Raw genomic sequence first — 17,741 nt, forward strand, 5'->3', positions numbered from 1 at the left:
TTAGACGTCTAAGCGGAAGCGTTAAGTTCGGTGTTCACCTCTGGAGTATGAAGAGAGACGGTTCAAGCAAGAGGAAAAACTCGGGGGACATGAGTGAATAGGTAGCGCTTGAAGTCATGAACCTAGATGAGAGTCTGGGTGAGACGGAGTAAATATAGTCAGAGAGAAGAGGTCCAAGAACTGGGCACTCAAATTGAGCTTCTCCATCACCCAGTTCCCCCAGAAATGCCATCCATCTAGGAGTGTGCCCTGTTCTGCTGCAGACCCAGGCCTAGGTCTTCCTCTGGCCCACCTCCCAGTTCCATGCAGTCGCTGCCACATCTGGCCTCTGCAAATGACTTTTCTCTCTCAGCCCAAAATTATTTGAGTTCCTAAAGATAAAGAAGGAAAAAACAGAGTGGCCAAAGACTGAAGAAATGAATGGTCACAGGACTTTGCAGGGAACAGCCCTGTCCACAAGGCCCTTATTTAGCCAGAGTTTTGGGTCAACTGTCAACTCTGAGATTTAACTTGGCTTCCCATACCCAGCACAACCCTGACAGTTGCTGAACAGCATCTGGTCTACTAGAGTTTCTGAGAAACACTCTAGAGTTTCCCACCCAAGCATCTGACTGCACAGAACAGCACTCCCACCCCTCGATCCTGTGTTTCAGAACAGAACTTCATCCAATAGGAAGGCCAGTCTCAGTAGCCATTACCCCATCATCCACTTGCCCTATGATTCCTCAGATGACTCTAGCCCAGCAGTAGCCACTGACTCCCTTTTTCTAGTAGGCTCTTTTTGGTGATCACAGTGGACATCTGTTCATCTGTTGTCTTTGTCTGAAACCACTACCTCTCACCCTTAGGTTTCTTCCTCTGCCTCCCTGATTGCATCAGAGATGAACACATGACCTAAGCCCGCCAAACAGGGTTCTTTCCTGGGACCCAAAGGCAGCAGGAGAAACTCAGTTTTCTGTAGTGTTAAGCTGCCTTTCAGAAAGGGCAGACCCGAGGTTCAGCCCCTGGTCTCAAGGAAAACAATGGAGAGTGTGACCTCCAAAGAGATGTCAGGGTGAACCTCATAGGGCCCAAGTTCCTGGGGCCAGGTCACCTCTGTCTGCAGCTGGAACACAATTCGAATCAGTTATTTCCCTTGGTGTTGATGTTGTTCTGAGCTGAGCTGTCATTTACAACTGCAAGTGTTTCCAAAAATGTTATGGGTGTTCACCTGCCCACTGCCACACTGTCCTCCCCAGTGTCCTCTCTCATCCACCCAAAACCCATAGGAGCAGCTTGGGCACTGAAGAGGCAGGAGGCGAGGCCTCCGATGATTACCTTTATGAAGGTTTCATCTTCTTTTTAACATTCTATAATGTACACCTCCAGCAGTTTGGCCTCTCTGATTCCCAGTAGCTTCAACTATTCCAGATTTCCCAGATATTCTCAGATTTCCCCATAATATTTTAAGTTTAACATTGTACTTTGAAATTCCAGGGACTTGGGCTTCCCTTGGTGGTGCAGTGGTTAAGAATCCGCCTGCCAATGCAGGGGACATGATGTTGTTCTGAGCTGAGCTGTCATTTACAACTGCAAGTGTTTCCAAAAATGTTATGGGTGTTCACCTGCCCACTGCCACACTGTCCTCCCCAGTGTCCTCTCTCATCCACCCAAAACCCATAGGAGCAGCTTGGGCACTGAAGAGGCAGGAGGCGAGGCCTCCGATGATTACCTTTATGAAGGTTTCATCTTCTTTTTAACATTCTATAATGTACACCTCCAGCAGTTTGGCCTCTCTGATTCCCAGTAGCTTCAACTATTCCAGATTTCCCAGATATTCTCAGATTTCCCCATAATATTTTAAGTTTAACATTGTACTTTGAAATTCCAGGGACTTGGGCTTCCCTTGGTGGTGCAGTGGTTAAGAATCCGCCTGCCAATGCAGGGGACACGGGTTTGAGCCCTGGTCCGGGAAGATCCCACATGCCACGGAGCAACTAAACCCGTGCACAACTACAGAGTCTGCGCTCTAAAGCCTGCAAGCCACAACTACTGAGCCCACGTGCCACAACTACTGAAGCCCACGTGCCTAGAGCCTGTGCTCCGCAACAAGAGAAGCCACCGCAATGAGAAGCCCGTGCGCCGCAACAAAGAGTAGCCCCCGCTCACCACAACTAGAGAAGGCCCGCCTGCAGCAACGAAGATCCAATGCAGCCAAAATTAAATAAGTAAATAAATTAATTTTTAAAAAGAACTATAGAGTTTTCCAATTAAAAAAAAAAGAAATTCCAGTTATGTGGATTTTCTATGTTAGCAGAAAACTAGGTTCCTATCTGGAGGACCATAACTCACAGTAGCTAAGGAGAGAAAATGCAAAAAAAGGAGTAGCTCAAAGGCAAGCCATTATTAATTGAGAGCCATTCATCATCCAACTACTAACATGGATACTTTACTCCTCCCACCAGTTTACTGTGTGCAGAGCTCTGTGCTAAATTCTCTCCCACGTAACCTTCATAGCCCCATGAGGGATATCCTGTTGTCCTCCCCATTTAAGACAGGTTAAGAAATCTGAAAATAGCCATTCTGCTACTAAGTAGAGAATTAACTCAAAGTTGCCCCATTCCTGAGCCCTGTTCTTAATCACAACCCTGTCCTTGCCTGCCACTTCCTGACTCTTCAGCCTTGAGAAGGTACAGGGAAAGTGGAGGAGCAGGCAATCCCTTCCTGCCCTCCCCATTATCCCAGTTCTAACATCAAGTAGGCCTTTGTGATATTAAATCTGATTGACAGGGTAGAATTTTACAAGTGGAAATGGCCAAGAATGACATCTCCAACGGAAAGGACAGCAGCATGGGCAAAGACAGAGGTAGGAGAATACAACCACTGGATTAACGCTGGTCTCCTTGGAGTGGATCTAAGGATCTGTGTAGGGCAGTAGGGAGAAACTCACCAGGAAAGGTGCAGTGTGTGGAATGGATCAGACATTGGAGTGTGGGGTGGCCTCTCTAACCAAATCTTGGGGGAGTGGAGTGGGGCCTGTAATTTGGAAAAATAGTAACTTAAGATAATTTTATGTTGACAAACGTTAAACGTGTTTTCTACCACCGTCACCACAATCGGCACCACATGCTGTGCTAAGCCCTGTCTGCAAACCGCACAGTATAGGGTTCAGAATCCAGGGGAAGTGAAGCTCTCGGAGGGTTATCTGCGCCCAGGCCAAGGGCTGACAATCACAACCGAAAGAAAACCTGGCTCAGAAAGTTCAACAGACTGCTCCAGTCAGTCAGGCACCTTCAAGTGCCCTCAGCAAAATAGTATGACCCGGGAGAGGAGTGGATTGAAGGGTAGACTTAAGTCAGGCCTCAATTCAGGGCCGCTGGACAGGGGTCAGGCAGGACCTGGAGACCAGGGGATCACCAGGACAAGGGCAAAGGGAGGTTCGGGGACAGGGCGACGGCCGGAGTCTGAAGGAGGTCGGGTGTGGGGCGATACACGCCGATGGATTTTCGCGAGCTGCTCCGGGGAGGCGCACCCACCGAGGGTGCTGAGTCACGCTGACCAGGAAAGGGCAAGAAATCGCGGTTCGCCGAGATAAGGGGATCTCCTGGCACTGGGCCCACTCTCCGGAGGTGCGGCGCGCATGCGTCTACGCGCAGGGAAAGCGGGATTAGCTCAGGTAGTGAGGGTGGCGGAGGTGCGCACGCGTCTGCGTGTGGGCTTGCACGTCCGGGGGTGCAAGTGTGCGCATGTCCCCGCGCCGGGACGGGAACAGGGGGCAGACCGCGGAAGTCGCAGATGCCTCTGCCCGCATGTCTGGGATGGACGTGTGCGCACAAGTGCGCATACTCCGGGTTGGGGCGGACTGCGCATGCGCAGACTAGGAGACCCTAGGTCGGGGGAGTCAGCGCCCCCAGGAGGCTCGGAGCTCGTGCTGCGTGCTTCGTGCTGTTCGCCTATTCGGCCGAGTAGTGTCGCTTCGGGATGTCGCCACAGACTTTTCCCTTTGAATCCACTGTTAGGTTTTTAAAAAGAATTTCCCCACCGCACATGGGCATGGGTTTCCAGCAGAAAACTCTGTACTTAGTTGAGCTACAGAGCCCTACCCGTAGCTCCTAGCGTCAGTCCCTCCTTGCAGCTCTAGTACAAACACTGGTCATAGTGTATTCTTTCAGCCCGACGTGAGAACCGATTTATTTTAAGGCTAGTTCTATTTTTTGCGCTGTATTAGCATTTGCCTCCGGCCTTAGCAACACCTCGTTTCGTCTGGCTTGTCTTGAGTTGCTTCGAGCTGTTCTGCACCCTGCACATGTGGTCATGAAGGAGACTCGCTCCTTGCTCTACTGAGGCCTTGGTTCAGGTGAGAGAGACACATACAAACACACATTCCAGCGGAGTGCCAAGTGCTGTAGTGGAAAACAAAGCTGGGGGGAGGTTGGGCTCTGGCCCAACAGAACTGGAGAGGCCCAGGCAGGTGGGCATTGGGTGGGGGGTGGGGGGTGGGAGGCTTCCTTGAGGTAGCAGGGTTGTATGGGACACCCTGGGGCCTGAGAAGGAAAGGCAGGAGCTAGGGGAGGACCAGGTTGATGGCAGTGGAGATGTAAGAACATGGTGGAATTTAAATGTGCTTGCAGATGCACTTGTAGGACTTGCTGCTTAAGTGAATGAGGAGAGTAAAGATGATCAAGAATGTCTTCTAGGATTTCTGCCTGAGCGCTGGGTGGATGAATAGTGGCACCTCTTACCAAGATTGGGAAAGAGGGGGTTGTCTTCCCTAAAAGACTGAGTTTTACGGTCACAGACTGCATCTTCTATGCAGCCCTGGCTCCCATCCTAGCAAGGGCCTCGCCCCTAGGTGACAATAGTAAATGTTGAAATGAATGACACTCCTGAAGCAATCCTTCCTCCTCACCTAGGTCCACATCACCAACTCAGTCCCAATATAAGCCACATCCAGTTCCCCTCACAGACAAGCAGAGGCCTGTGCCCAGTCAGCAGACCCCTGTGGAATCATAAGGCCAGCTGTTTGTGTTACTCCCAGGAGCCTGTCCCTGGAGGTTCCTCAGACTCCCACGCACATATGGTTGGGAGCCTGACAGTCATGTTGTCCACATACATGGCTTTTTGGTAATTGAGGAGCTGTCTCCAGAACAGGAAGCAGATCACGAGAGGGGTCACACAGAGCACAGACGAACGTCCTTCCACAGCACCATGGCTGGAATGCAGTGTTTCAGCTACGCTCCTAGAGCTGGACGCCCCACTCTCCCAGCATCCCCCAGGTGGAAAAGGAGGGGCACCGTCTTCATAAGGACCTCACCTACCTGTGTGTCGTCCTCCATTTCTCGGCTGAGCCAAAGCCTCCAAGGACCTTCTTGGGGCTCTGGTGAACATCTGTCCTGCTTCCATCCCCACCCACCTGGCATGGAGCTGGGGCTACGGGACTCCTGTCTCCACCACTGTTGTGAATCAGAAGTCAGGGAACAGCACCAGGTAATAGTGTTAAATAGGAACACGTTTGAATGAAATGTGTTTTTCTGTCTAGCATTTTAATATGAACTTCCAGTGTCTTCCTTGGCATACCCATGCAACATGGCTGTTCCTAAGCAGCCTTGTCCTGAGGTGCACTTAGAAGGCTCTAGGACTAAGTCCTCATGCTCAGCTTTTAGGCGTCTCAGCAGAAAGAAGCCTGAGTGGTACTTGTACGGGTAGGTTATATATTAATGCTCACTTACTCCATTATCCTACGTTCATGAAAAAAGTTTCAATCAAATGCTGTCTTGCTGTAAATGAAAATGAGCTGAAATTCCCCTGTAACCCACCTGCCTTTTGTGGTTCCCATTTTGCAATCTTTCCTTCTCCATTAGCAGGATGGCATCATCCAGTGAGACTAGTGCTTCTTGCCCCTGTGAGGTAGGGTCTGTCTGCCATACAGTGGGTCCCTGGCAGAACTGGGGGAGACCTCATCCCTGCATCTGTTCCTTGGAAAGCCTGGCTGGGCAGCTCACAAGCGCCCATGTTTGGTGGAATGTGTGTGTTGGCAGATCACAACCCAAGGAGAGAGTCTGCATCCTTCCAGGTGACCTCCTTCACCACGACATTGGCTCTGCCCACACAGAGACCTCTTCCAGCTTTGGCCTTCGGGAAGCTAACAGGAGAGGTGTGGTTAGGTTGTCCTGCTTTCTGCCCACCCACCCCAGCTCATCCTAATACCCCCAGTGGTATTACCCTTGCAAGGGCTCAGGATCAAGAGGACAGGCCGACCCAAACCTACTCGGGTGCAGCTTTTCAAAGTAATGAACCAGACAGGGCTGCTGACATGGTATCTGCTGCAGTTCATTTTCAACAGAGATACAAAAATTATTAAATGTATATTTTAATAAAGCCAATAGTTATTTTACTTATAGGAGCTTTAAAAGTAAGATACAAAATGTAGAGTTCCAGTTTGGAAGCGTTGTAACTAGTCACACGAGCAACGCAGCCACGCCCGGCCACACAAAGGACACACACACTCACACATGCACACACATGCGCTTTGGCGAGACCCCTCTGCCGAGCGCAGCACCTGGAATTACCAGTGTTCAGAGCAAGGCGGTGCTGAGAACACAGCACCTACAAGGAGACCACACAAACAGCTTCACACAGTCTCATAGCCCATGGAGATGCAATCACAAAATGTCTTCCTTACTTGAGAAAAACAGATTGGAAAGTGACAATTAGCAACGTTGATGTCACCTGCGCTGGAGCATCAAGGACTGACCTCTGTCCAGGATGAGGTCTTTGGGGAGGCACTATTAAAACAAGAGTACTTCAGTATAACAGAACTTGAAACACAGGGTACTGTAGACACATTACTGAAGGAAATAGAAAACTATCTTACAAGTAAAACAGCCACGGACAACTTCAACAGAGATTAGTGCACACACTGTGACAGCTAACACAGACAAGAGCCACGCAGGGTTGGCGCAAAGCACGTGCCTGAAACGTCTATGTACAAAATAGTTCTCTGTAAACATGGTGAGGTGACTGTTCAGAACCCACGGTGAAAGGATCATGAGTACAGGCAGCAATGGCATCCGCACACAGCACAGAAGACAACACCCGAGGCCTGGAAACAGCCTGGCAACACAGTACTGAAAATTCAGATGGCTGGGCTCAGACACCCTAAGGGTCCTCTATAATTAGTGTGTATACGTACATATATATATATTCTTTTTGGTATTTTTAAATATAAATTTACTTATATCCATAGAAAAATGAGAACATAACTGTGTTATTACAATCTTTGCTGGAAAAGCTTATATGGAGTTAGAAAGAATAAACCATTTATTAGTAGTTAACATATATTAAAATGGTTTAATGATTTAAGAAAATATAAAAAAAATATTAATACTGTCAAACTTTCATACCAGAAAATATTATGGATTTTTCTCAATTAGACTTTTTCAAAGATGAAATATGAAAAATTTAAATAAGTTTTATATAAAGAACTTCTGTAACCTCAATTAATATACAGTGGGGTATGCCTAGTCTATATAGATATATTTATTATTTCTCAATTTAAGCACCATTCAATTCTTCTGGATCCATTCTGGCTGGAAAAATATCCCTAAATCCACAGGATGGTATCTATTTAATAGCACGTTAACTGAGAATGAGGTTTTTTTTTTTTTTTTTTTAAGAAAAATCTTTTAAATTAATTCCTAGCTACATCCTAATTGGTTTGTCTTGAGCCAGCTCACAATGTTACTGCAATTTCAAGTGTCTCTCTGCAGCCCCTGACCACACCTCCACGTTTGAGACTGTGTCGAAGCCTCTGGCCACGTGTGGAAGGACCTGAGGGCCGAAGGTGTAGCTTCATCCCACACGCGGACAGCAACCAGCTGGCTCATCTCCACGCACCATCAGGGCCGTGCCTCCAACATTTTTTATGATCCTGCTTTTGTAAATCCGGTAGAGGTTGCACCCCCTGGGTGCTGCTGTGGGGTGGCAAGGGGCTTTCCACCTACAGAAAACCCAGGTGATTGCTTCTGATCACAAATATTTTATACTTTGCCCAGTTCGTATAAGCTTAAATAAAGATAGTGTTGAACAAACCTCCAGCCACTCTATTTGTTATCTTAAAATATTCAATGCATTTTAGGCAGGAGATGTTTTAACTAAAAACCTATATGAAAAATAGCTATAAAATACAGTGATTGGTGTGTGGTCATCACTCAATGTGTTAAGGAGGGGGAAGGGGAGGGTTTCAGAAGAATGGTCAGTTTTGCTCTCAGCCTTCAGGCCTGAGGCCTTCCCAACACACACAGTGGGACTACAAACTTAAGAGAGCTGTGTTTCTCAAAGTGTGGCCTGTGGCCCACCTGCATCAGAATCACCAGAGGTGCTTATTAAACTCGAAGATCCCCCAGCATCTCCCTGAGGAGGGTCAGAAAACTCCATCTTCAGCTGGCCCTCCAGGCGTCTGATGCCTCCAAAGTTTTGAGAAGCCAGGCCTTAAAGGCTTGGAGTTGCCAACCACCCCCATCCCCAAGGATCCCTGCCTGGGACAGGGGTGCACTAGTCCTCTGGGGGGCTGGTGCCAGCTAGTCAGCCCTGGGGTGGGGACACTGGCCCCAACAGCTCTGAGCAGGCAGGCAGGCTGGTCCTGGGTCAGTACTGGGGCAAGTAGGCCGGCCTGCGCTCAGCCTTCCCGGGGAAGGCCTTGAAGCCCTTGGGCGCTGCCTTGTGTGCTGGTGGGGGTGCGGGCTGCGGCGGGGTTTGCACGTAGGTGAAGGAGGCGGCGCTGCAGTCGCTGGTGGCGGCCCACACTGGGGACTGCAGCATCTGCATGGTGTCATTCCACTGGCTGCCAGGGCTAGCGACTGCATAGAGTGGTGCACTTGGGCCAGGCAGGGTGCTGGGCAGCGGGGAAGGGTGTTGCCAGGGGGCTTTGGGTGGCCACGTTTTGGTTTTGTTATCCTGAGAGACAGAAGAGGGTTCTTAGTGGCATTTCTGGCAATTGATCATCTTTTCCCACCTCCCCAGATCTCTGGTCCTTATACCCACTGAGGAAACAGGGTGAGAGCCCCAGCCCTCCCCACAGTTCTGGAGCAGCACGTCTAACAGAACTCGCAACATTTCAGACAGAAATGTTCTATGTCTGTGCCATCCAGTACAGTAGCTGCTCACCGCACATGGCCAGTGCAACTGAAGAACTCGATCTTTCTTTATATTTAAGCAATTTCAATTTAAGTGCTACATGTGGCTAATGGCTGTCATATTAGACAGCACAGCCCCAGAGCTTCCTCTACATGTGGCTCTGAGTCAGCTGAGATGGCTAATCATTTAGACAAAAATCACAGGAAGAAAGCTGTTCACCACAAAGAACCTCTCATTGAACCACAAAGAACCCCTCATTGCTTTGAGGCCCTCTTAAAAGTTAAGCTTTGGAACCTTACTCTTGGCCTGTACCCATAAAGCCAGCCCTCTGTGGAGAGAGCAGGGCCCACAATACCTGGTTCACGTCCTCCATTGTGGTAAGAAGAGGCGGTGAGGGCAGCGTGCTGGTCTCCTGCTCTCCACTGCTGTGCTTCCTGAAAGAACCAAGAGCTCAGTGCAGTGGTCACCTGGCTTCCCGTCCAGCTTCTCTCCAGAGGACACCCTAGCCACTTGGCTTGGGTGTCTTCAGGCTCTGGTTCTAGGTGCGGAGGCCTTGGGTCCACTGCATGCAGGGGACTAAGGTGGGTCACCATGGAGTGGTGCACTCAGCAGGCCGTCACAGGGCTGGGCTGGGGCAGAGGTGGTGGGCATGAAGACTGGCACTGTTTCAGCTGCTGAGTCCACCAGCTCCAGCCTTTTGTTAATTTATTCAACACATACAGACTGATTGTTTACCATGCACTGGGGATAGGTGACAAAAACAAAACAAAAGGCTGTTAATTTTACTACTAACATGAAAAAATTTCTGTTATTATGCTGAATGAAAAAGGCAGGCATAGCAGGCAGAGAGCCAAGTAAATCAGTCTATCAGCGCTCCTACGTGCAGATAGCAGCCTCTGCAGAGGTGGTGCTACAAGTTGTCTTTCTAGACGTCTAGTCAGCCTCTCTAATTTCCTGTGCCTAAAACAGAAGTCTTCAGATCTTTCCAAGGCTCAGTCCTGCTCTTCCTACAGTCCTCCGTGTCTCAGTCCACGGCACCCCCTTTCACACAGATGCTCAGGCCAAAAACTTGCGTCTCACCCTTGATTCTTCTCTCTCTCACATACCCCACTGCCAATTTCTCACCAGTTGCTCTATCATTTTGTTCAGCTTTCTGCTCATCAGAGGCCTCCCTGACTGCCATTCAGAACACAGAAAATCCACCTTTCCCCTCATTCTCTGCCCTCATACCCTACTTTATTTTTCTTCATAGCACCTAATCCAAACTGACATATTTGGGTTTTTTAAAAATCAGCCTTCCTTCAATAGAATATCAGTTTCATGAGGAAGCGGACTTTGATTTGTTTGCTGCTGTATCACCAGTGCCTGGTACATGAGGGGTGCTACTGAATAAATGAAGGTGTCCCTCCCCCGCCCAAATTCAAATGCTAAAGCCCTAACTTCCAGTACCTCAGAATGTGACTGTATTTAGAGATAAGTTGTTTAAACAACTAATTAAGTTAAAATGAAGTCATTAGGGTGAGCTCCAACCCAATATGACTGGTGTCCTTATAATAAGAGAAGATTAGGACACAGACGACACAGAGGGAAGACCATGTGAAGATACAGGGAAAAGACGGCCATCTGCAAGCAAAGGAGAGAGGCCTCAGAAGAAATCAACCTTGCTGACACCTTGATCTCAAGAATTCTAGCCTCCAGAACTATGAGAAAATAAATTCTTGTCATTAAGTCCCCAGTCAGTGGTTCTTTGATATGGTTGCCCTAGCAAACAAATACAGTGTTTGTGAGAATTAAGTGAGAAAATGTACATGAACGCTTAACCCAGAGCCTGGCACAAAGAATGCACCCTAGCTTGTATCAGCAGTCACTGTCATCACCACCGTAACTGCTCTGTGCATCCTACTCTGTGTGACTCAGGTACCCTTCCGTCTTTATCTACCTGCTCCCCATTGCTTATCCAATGAAGCCTGACCCTGTGACACAAGGGCCATGCTACATGGCCTCCCTGTTCCCTCCACAGCATGACTTCTGATGCCCTGGCGACCGTGCATGCTCTCTATTCCTGCCCATGTCCTTTAGACCGCCACCTCTGGGCCTCTGCTTCCTCACACCCACAACAGTCTCTGCATTTCTTTCTAAACCAATTCTTCTCTTATTTCAGGGCCCATTTTAATTTTTGTGACTACTTTTGAAATCTTCAGATCTGAATATACTATGTCACTATTTTTTTCAACTTTGAAATACCATTCGGGGGTCATTTTATCCAGTTCCACCTTTGACAAAGAAATAGAGGGTCAGAGAGGGCCAGGCCCATGTTTGGAGTTGCAAAGCCTGTTGGAGAGCCCTAGGTTAGAACTTGGTTGTCCTGGTCCTGCTCCTCCCACAGAAAGAGCTGCCTCCTGTAAGGCACAGACCAGCATCAGCAGACCTTGTTCTCCACAATACTCCCTTGCCTGTCATACTGGTATTTTGCGCTACCACTTGCATGAGGCTGTTCTACCAGCAAAAACTCAACCCAACTTTAAGTCACCACACAAGCTTCAGCAAGCAAGTACTGGAAGAGGCCCTCTGCCTCTTTCACACACGGCTGACTGGGAGCAAAGGGGCTACAGAACTTTGTAGAGGAATAGCTGTGGTTCACATTTACAGACCCCTCTGTCCTTTGGTTTAAAATTTTCTTCATACCTTCTCTGCTTGACAGCAGCAACGAGGTCAGGCCCTGAAAACATGGAGAACAAGCTGTCCCCATTGGCGGAGGACGTCTCGTCACTCGAGCTGGCCGAGTCTCCCTGAGCACCCGACCAGCCGCTGTGCAGGCCATCCCTGAAAGCCAAAGAGAGAATCTGGTTCTGGGCCTCCTGAAGCCAGCCTGGACACCGGCTGGACAGCCCGAGGGCAGCCCCCACCCCCGCCCCAGCCCTAAAACAACAACAATCTTTTCCCTGCATTCATCTCACAACCCAAGAGTGGTCGCTTGTCTCTCTCCTTCCTCTAGAAACTCCTCAGAAGCCTGTGGTTTATAGATGAAATTCATTTTAGACCAAACAAAAAGCTGAGATGGTCTTTAGCTGTGCAGAGTTATTAACCAGGTAGCAATAAGAGATGTAAATAAAATCAGTCCTCAGATGTCTTTATGATGAAAATCCACAGTTCTCTCAATACACTGAACTGAAAACCTTTGCTTTTTGTAGGCTACAAGGATCACATTCCATAAATGATACAGGTTTCATAGCCATGCTCATTTCAGCTAAAGACCGCGTTAAACATGCAATTACTTCACAAACACCACCAAATAAGATCCTTGTCTAGAGCAGAAGAGCCTGTCTCAAAAATCACCAATTTATACCAATGGTGTGTTCACAGGGACACAACATGCCACTTGGCATCCTACAGCCAGTCACAAAACTCTGACCCCCTGAAAATTTGACCATGTGCCACTCTCTCACGTGGGGGCCTAGAAATGAACTGCCTGATAAGGGTGCACAAAGGCCCCATGGGGAACACCCAGGTCCCAAACTCAGCTTCCCTCCCACATCCAGCACTCACCCTTCTGCAAAGAACTCTGGGAAAGGCCAGGTCCGATGGGCATCATCCATGGGTGGCCAATGGCCCCGGGGGTTGCCGGGGCGGCGACCGTGTTGGACTTGCCGCTTCTGCTGCATTGCTTGGCTCACTCCTGCCACATAGCGTGCAAACTCGGGGTCTGAACCCACTGTGTTAAGACAAAGGGATGAACAAGATTTGGGGCCAAATTGGCCTCTTGTTTTCTTCCCTACCTTCTGAGGATGTCTTGGTGACACACACAGTGAAAAGTGGTGAGGGGCTACCAGGCTTGTGGCCCAGACAGGGCTGCAGGATTTGCCCTGCAGCCTGCTGTGGTGAGATGGGGATTTCAGTACATGGCTCTGAAGATGGGGTATGGTGTGTGCATAGGGACTGTCAGGGAGGGGTACGCCTAGGACTGGGGCAGGCTGAATGTGCACAAAGATAAAACAAAGAGAGAACAAAAAGGTTTGCGTTAGCCATGACTAAAGACAAATGCTAGTTACTTTAAAACTTCCCAGGGACTTCCCTGGCAGTCCAGTGGTTAAGATTTCACCTTCCAATGCAGGGGGTGCGGATTCAATCCCTGGTCAGGGAGCTAAGATCCCACATGCCTTGGGGCCAAAAAAACCAAAATATAAAACAGAAGCAATATTGTAACAAATTCAATAAAGACTTTAAAAATGGTCCACATCAAAAAAACCCAAAAAACTTTCCAGGGTTTCCCTGGCGGCGCAGTGGTTGAGCGTCTGCCTGCCGATGTAGGGGACACGGGTTCGTGCCCCGGTCCGGGAGGATCCCACATGCCGCAGAGCGGCTAGGCCCGTGAGCCATGGCCGCTGAGCCTGCGGGTCTGAAGCCTGTGCTTCGCAACAGGAAAGGCCACAACAGTGAGAGGCCCGCATACTGCAAAAAAAAAAAAAAAAAAAAACTTTCCAGTGTGTGGTGCTACATACTTAACAACTAAGAAAATCAGATGATGACTTCAGCCAAGAAATAACCTGAAAGTTATAAAAGCATCAGGGTCAGATAGAGAATATCTGCCCTTCCCCCTTGGGCTCAACTCTGATCCCATATTTTCCTGGATATTGAAGGCAGACCTGCTAATTCAGTTTGAAGATAGTAAGAGTGGTAACGAATAAGATAAAATTTAAAAATGCATTAAGAGGTAGATGGAAACGTACTGGACAGAACTGAGTAAGGATGTGCAAGGCAGTACAAGTAGAAGGAAAAACAGCATAGGAGAAATTCAGAGAAAGTCAAACAAAAAGATATGGTAGGAAAACATCTATAGGTCACAAACTGAATATGACTCAGCAGTGTATACTTTTTAGCTTCAAGTTGGGAAAGACACTAGGGCTCAATCCCACTCTTAGCTTTTTCTCTCAGGGAGCTGCCATGTGTGCACTGCACAAAGATGCCCACACGGGGTAGAGCAGGGGCTGTGTGTGCCTGTCCAGAGGGGGCACTCTGTTCTAGCTGCCCCTGCCTGAGAGGGTGCCTTCTGTAATTCATCCATCCAGAATGCCCTTTCTTAATTTGCAAAAAGGGCTATGTAGACCTTATGCCCTGGGGGTGGCGTCTGCAGGAAGCTACATTAAGGACTTGAAGATCAGAAAGGAACATCCAGAAGGAAAAGCTAGTAGGATTCCTAGGCTAAAGACATAAAGGCTGTTCAGGCCTCAGTAGAGATCAAAGATGATAAAATTCTGCCAAACACCATTTATACTCTGGATTTAATTATAGGACTGTCAAAAAATGTACACACTGTTTAACAGCAATTGAGAAAATGTGCCACACCCACCCAGCTGGTGGCAGGCAGGTGGGCTTGCCCTTCCATAGCAGGGTGGAACTGTTTGCCCTTCCCCATGTCCCCAGGGGTTCCCCACATCCACCCACCCAAGGGGAGCAAGAACAAGAGAGCGTGAGCAGCAGTGTGAGGAAGTTTGAGAAGACACACGAAAACATTTCTTTCCTTTAATAGTTAATGCTGGGTTCATTTAGTAGGGAATCTCCTCTTCTGGTGGCTATTTATATAAATATGTGCTATATTTACTGACAGTATTTCACAGCCCTTGTGAATGACATATTTTCCACTTCCATGTACCATTTGCTAAATTAGAGAAAAAAAGTAATCGATTTCTATATATTTACCTTGCATCTACCCACCTTACCAGATTCACTTACTAATTCTGGAAATTTTTTATTGAGGAGTCTTGTTTTCTTAAATTCTATTTCCAGCAAAGAAATGTGGTTTTTAACCTACTCTTTTCTAAAGCTTATACCACTTATCTCCTTTGTTTTTGTGTTGCTACATTTGCCAGAAAGTTCAAGACAAAGTTACATGCTATTGGTAGTAGCAACTGCCACCCTGCCTGGGTCTTGATTTTAATTGGAATGCTTTTGTTTCACTATACAAAGTACTACTTGCTACTGGTTTTTGGTAGATAAGTCTTTCATATTCAAGACATTTTCTTCTATTTATGTTTTACTTCGAGGGGTTTACTTAAGAATTGCTGGTGTCTTTTACCAAATGTCTTTACAGCATCTATTGCTGTATGAGTTTTTCTCATATTGGTTGAAATGACAGATTACTGTACAGGAGCAGAGTTCCTTATACTGACCTACCTTACACTGCTGAAGTAAACCAGATATAACTCCTTTGATACACTGCTAGATTTTCTTGCATCTATCTACACTCATAAAAAGTTTTAATGGTAAAATCATGTTGGCTTCATAACTCCCTTTCCAATCTCTTCTCCTGGAATAGAACCGGGCAGGTTTTCCACTTCTTGGTGCAATTTTGGTAATGTATGTTTTATTAGGAAAAAATCCATTTTCCATTCAGTTTTCACATATGTTGTTATCACGTCATATGTGGTAATGTCTTAAAGTTCTTTTAATCTCTCCTATACCTGTAGTTATGTCTCCTTTCTCTCTCCTAATCTTCTCTTTGCTCTCTCTTAATCAGCATTATAATAAATTGGTTTCTCTATTTTACTGGTCTTCTAAAGACCCTTCTTTTAGATTTATTTACAATGTCTATTATATTTTTCTTTTAAATTTAATTAGCTTTGGCTTTTATCCTTTTTTTTAAATTGAAGTATAGTTGATTTACAATATTATGTTAGTTTCAGGTGTACAACAACTTTTATCCTTAATTAATTCCTCCTCCTAGTTTATTTTTGTTTTGTTTCTAAATTCTTTTTCTAATTTCCTAAGATAACTCTGGTGAATCTTCACACTGTCTAGGCCAGGAAAAGCCATATTCTACGAAGGTAGGAGGGTGCCTTACTACATTTCACTGGTTCTAGAGTTTAGGCAAAAAAGAATCACAGAACAGGTTATGTAATCAGGAAAAAAGCAGCCCACGAAGGGCCAGCCATTTTAGCTCCCATGAATGGGAGGGCCCAGATTGGAGCTCTCTTGAACTATGGGACTTTGAGCCATTCAACTTCTCTTAGCCTCAATTCTGCCCCCTATAAAGTGAGAAAGTTAGTTCCACTTACCTTATCAGACTCATTCTAACCACTGCTTCCTACCTTTGTTGGAACTGCCCAATACTTGCCATCAGACAGTGAGAAAGGGTCTTTAAAGGGGGATTAAGTCACTGCCTCATATAAGTAAGGATGTGGTAGATGGGCCCTATGAAGTCTTTGGTGATAATATTTAAGTTAAAACCCCAAGCTGGGGAGGTGGGGGCTCACATACCTGCAGGATCAAAAGGCAGAATCTCTCCCAACATCCCAAAGACTCCATCGCTTTGGTCACGGTTTGGCCAGGTGTTATTTCTAGGTCCCTGTGGCTTCTGTCCCAAAACCTCCGACATCATGTTATCCATATAACTGCTCACCAGACCCAAGCTGTACAAGTCAGAACTGAGATCAGATATGCCAGGCCACTGGCCAAGGGGAGACAGACCGGCTCCAATGGGCTGTGTTGGCTGCTGGGATGAGCCGTGTACCCATTTCCCAGGAGCCCGATGCTGGGGCAGGGGCTGCTGCGGTCCAACGGGTTGGAGCAGGTGTTGGTAGTACTGGACCTGGGGTTGTTGTTGCTTTGGGGACTGCTGCTGAGGTGCCAGGCCCGGCTGGGGTGTCAGAGGTGTGTGTGCCCTAGCTTGGGGAGGCCGCGGTGGAGGGGGCACTGGCAGTGACGGCTGCTGTGGCTGCATAGCTCCTGCCTTCTGCTCAGTCACCATGGCTACGGCAGCAGAATTACGCCTTGTCACCAGTGGGGAGCCCTGATGTGACTGGCCCATGTTAAAGCCCGAGAGAAAATCTATCACCTCCTGCATTTCCTGATCAGTTGGTAAGTTCATACCCTTCTCGTCCTTGCCATCATCCCCTTGCAGGAAGTTGTCATGTCTCTCCATGAGAAAACCATTGGCCATCTGATTACTGGAATTCTGAGCTGACTGTGAAGGGTCTGCAGTTCTAGGGAAATTACCAATGTTCAAAATGCTCTGTAATCTTGAATCAGTATGACTGGGCATTTTGGCCTTCTCTTCGGAACACCCAGCTATGAAGATATTTTTGGAAGGGGTATTTGGAATGGAATAATTTGTGCTGCTGCTAGAGCTGGTACATGAAGCTTTCTTGGTGAACCGGGATGTCAGTTTGGAGAAGGTCTTCTGCAGGCCACCTGAAGATTTGTTTCCATTCCCAGAAGGCAAGTCAGCCTGATTTCCAAAATCACAGATCTCCCTTTGAAGCTGGATTTGTATGCAGGGTAAAGCTTGTTCCCTATTTAAAGAGAAATGCATTAAAAAAAAAGGACAAATATACAAATTGGACAATGAAATGGATCTCTTTGGTATTTAAGAAAGACTTTAAGAATAAAAAGACCTCTTTGTTTGGTATCAGGTTCATTTATTTTATAGATAAATAAACACCCAAGAGTTTTAAGAGTACATAATTTAAGCACTTACTATCTATATTTATTATAAAAAATCTACCACGTCTAACGCAGGGCTGGGAAATCTACCTTAGATTTCTGGCCTGAGGATTTTGAGTGAAACCCTCTGACTGCAACACAGGAGAGCAAAACACGGCTAGAGTGGGATACGCAACTGGCAGAGGCCA

The 17,741-nt window shown here is 47.3% G+C and overlaps 1 protein-coding gene and 1 long non-coding RNA gene across 8 annotated transcripts in view; one reads left to right on the plus strand and one right to left on the minus strand.

The window, feature by feature from the left end:
• The first annotated feature begins 2,930 nt into the window (after window positions 1-2,930).
• LOC114484045 (uncharacterized) lies at window positions 2,931-5,195 on the plus strand. Its single transcript, XR_003676529.2, has 3 exons — window positions 2,931-3,608; window positions 4,208-4,336; window positions 4,893-5,195. It is a non-coding gene; the product is annotated as an uncharacterized lncRNA (long non-coding RNA).
• A 153-nt stretch (window positions 5,196-5,348) lies between these two features.
• GARRE1 (granule associated Rac and RHOG effector 1) overlaps window positions 5,349-17,741 on the minus strand; it is an 85,896-nt gene continuing 73,503 nt past the window's right edge. For 5 of the 7 annotated variants that reach the window (XR_008615533.1, XR_008615532.1, XR_008615536.1 and 2 more), the window contains 6 exons: window positions 16,369-17,402; window positions 12,661-12,826; window positions 11,800-11,937; window positions 9,470-9,548; window positions 5,796-8,934; window positions 5,349-5,432 (listed from right to left, as the gene is read on the minus strand). Coding sequence is in view for 2 of the 7 variants with exons in the window: in XM_055079045.1 (XP_054935020.1) it covers window positions 8,626-8,934; window positions 9,470-9,548; window positions 11,800-11,937; window positions 12,661-12,826; window positions 16,369-17,402 (1,726 nt within the window). In the remaining 5 variants the exon portion in view is untranslated. Of the gene's footprint in view, window positions 5,433-5,520; window positions 8,935-9,469; window positions 9,549-11,799; window positions 11,938-11,964; window positions 12,125-12,660; window positions 12,827-16,368; window positions 17,403-17,741 lie in introns of those variants that run through there. The other 2 variants (XM_055079045.1, XM_028477899.2) reach the window with 2 other exon arrangements.

This window comes from Physeter macrocephalus, chromosome 17, assembly GCF_002837175.3.
Source record: "Physeter macrocephalus isolate SW-GA chromosome 17, ASM283717v5, whole genome shotgun sequence".
Classification (NCBI taxonomy): Eukaryota; Metazoa; Chordata; class Mammalia; order Artiodactyla; family Physeteridae; genus Physeter; species Physeter macrocephalus.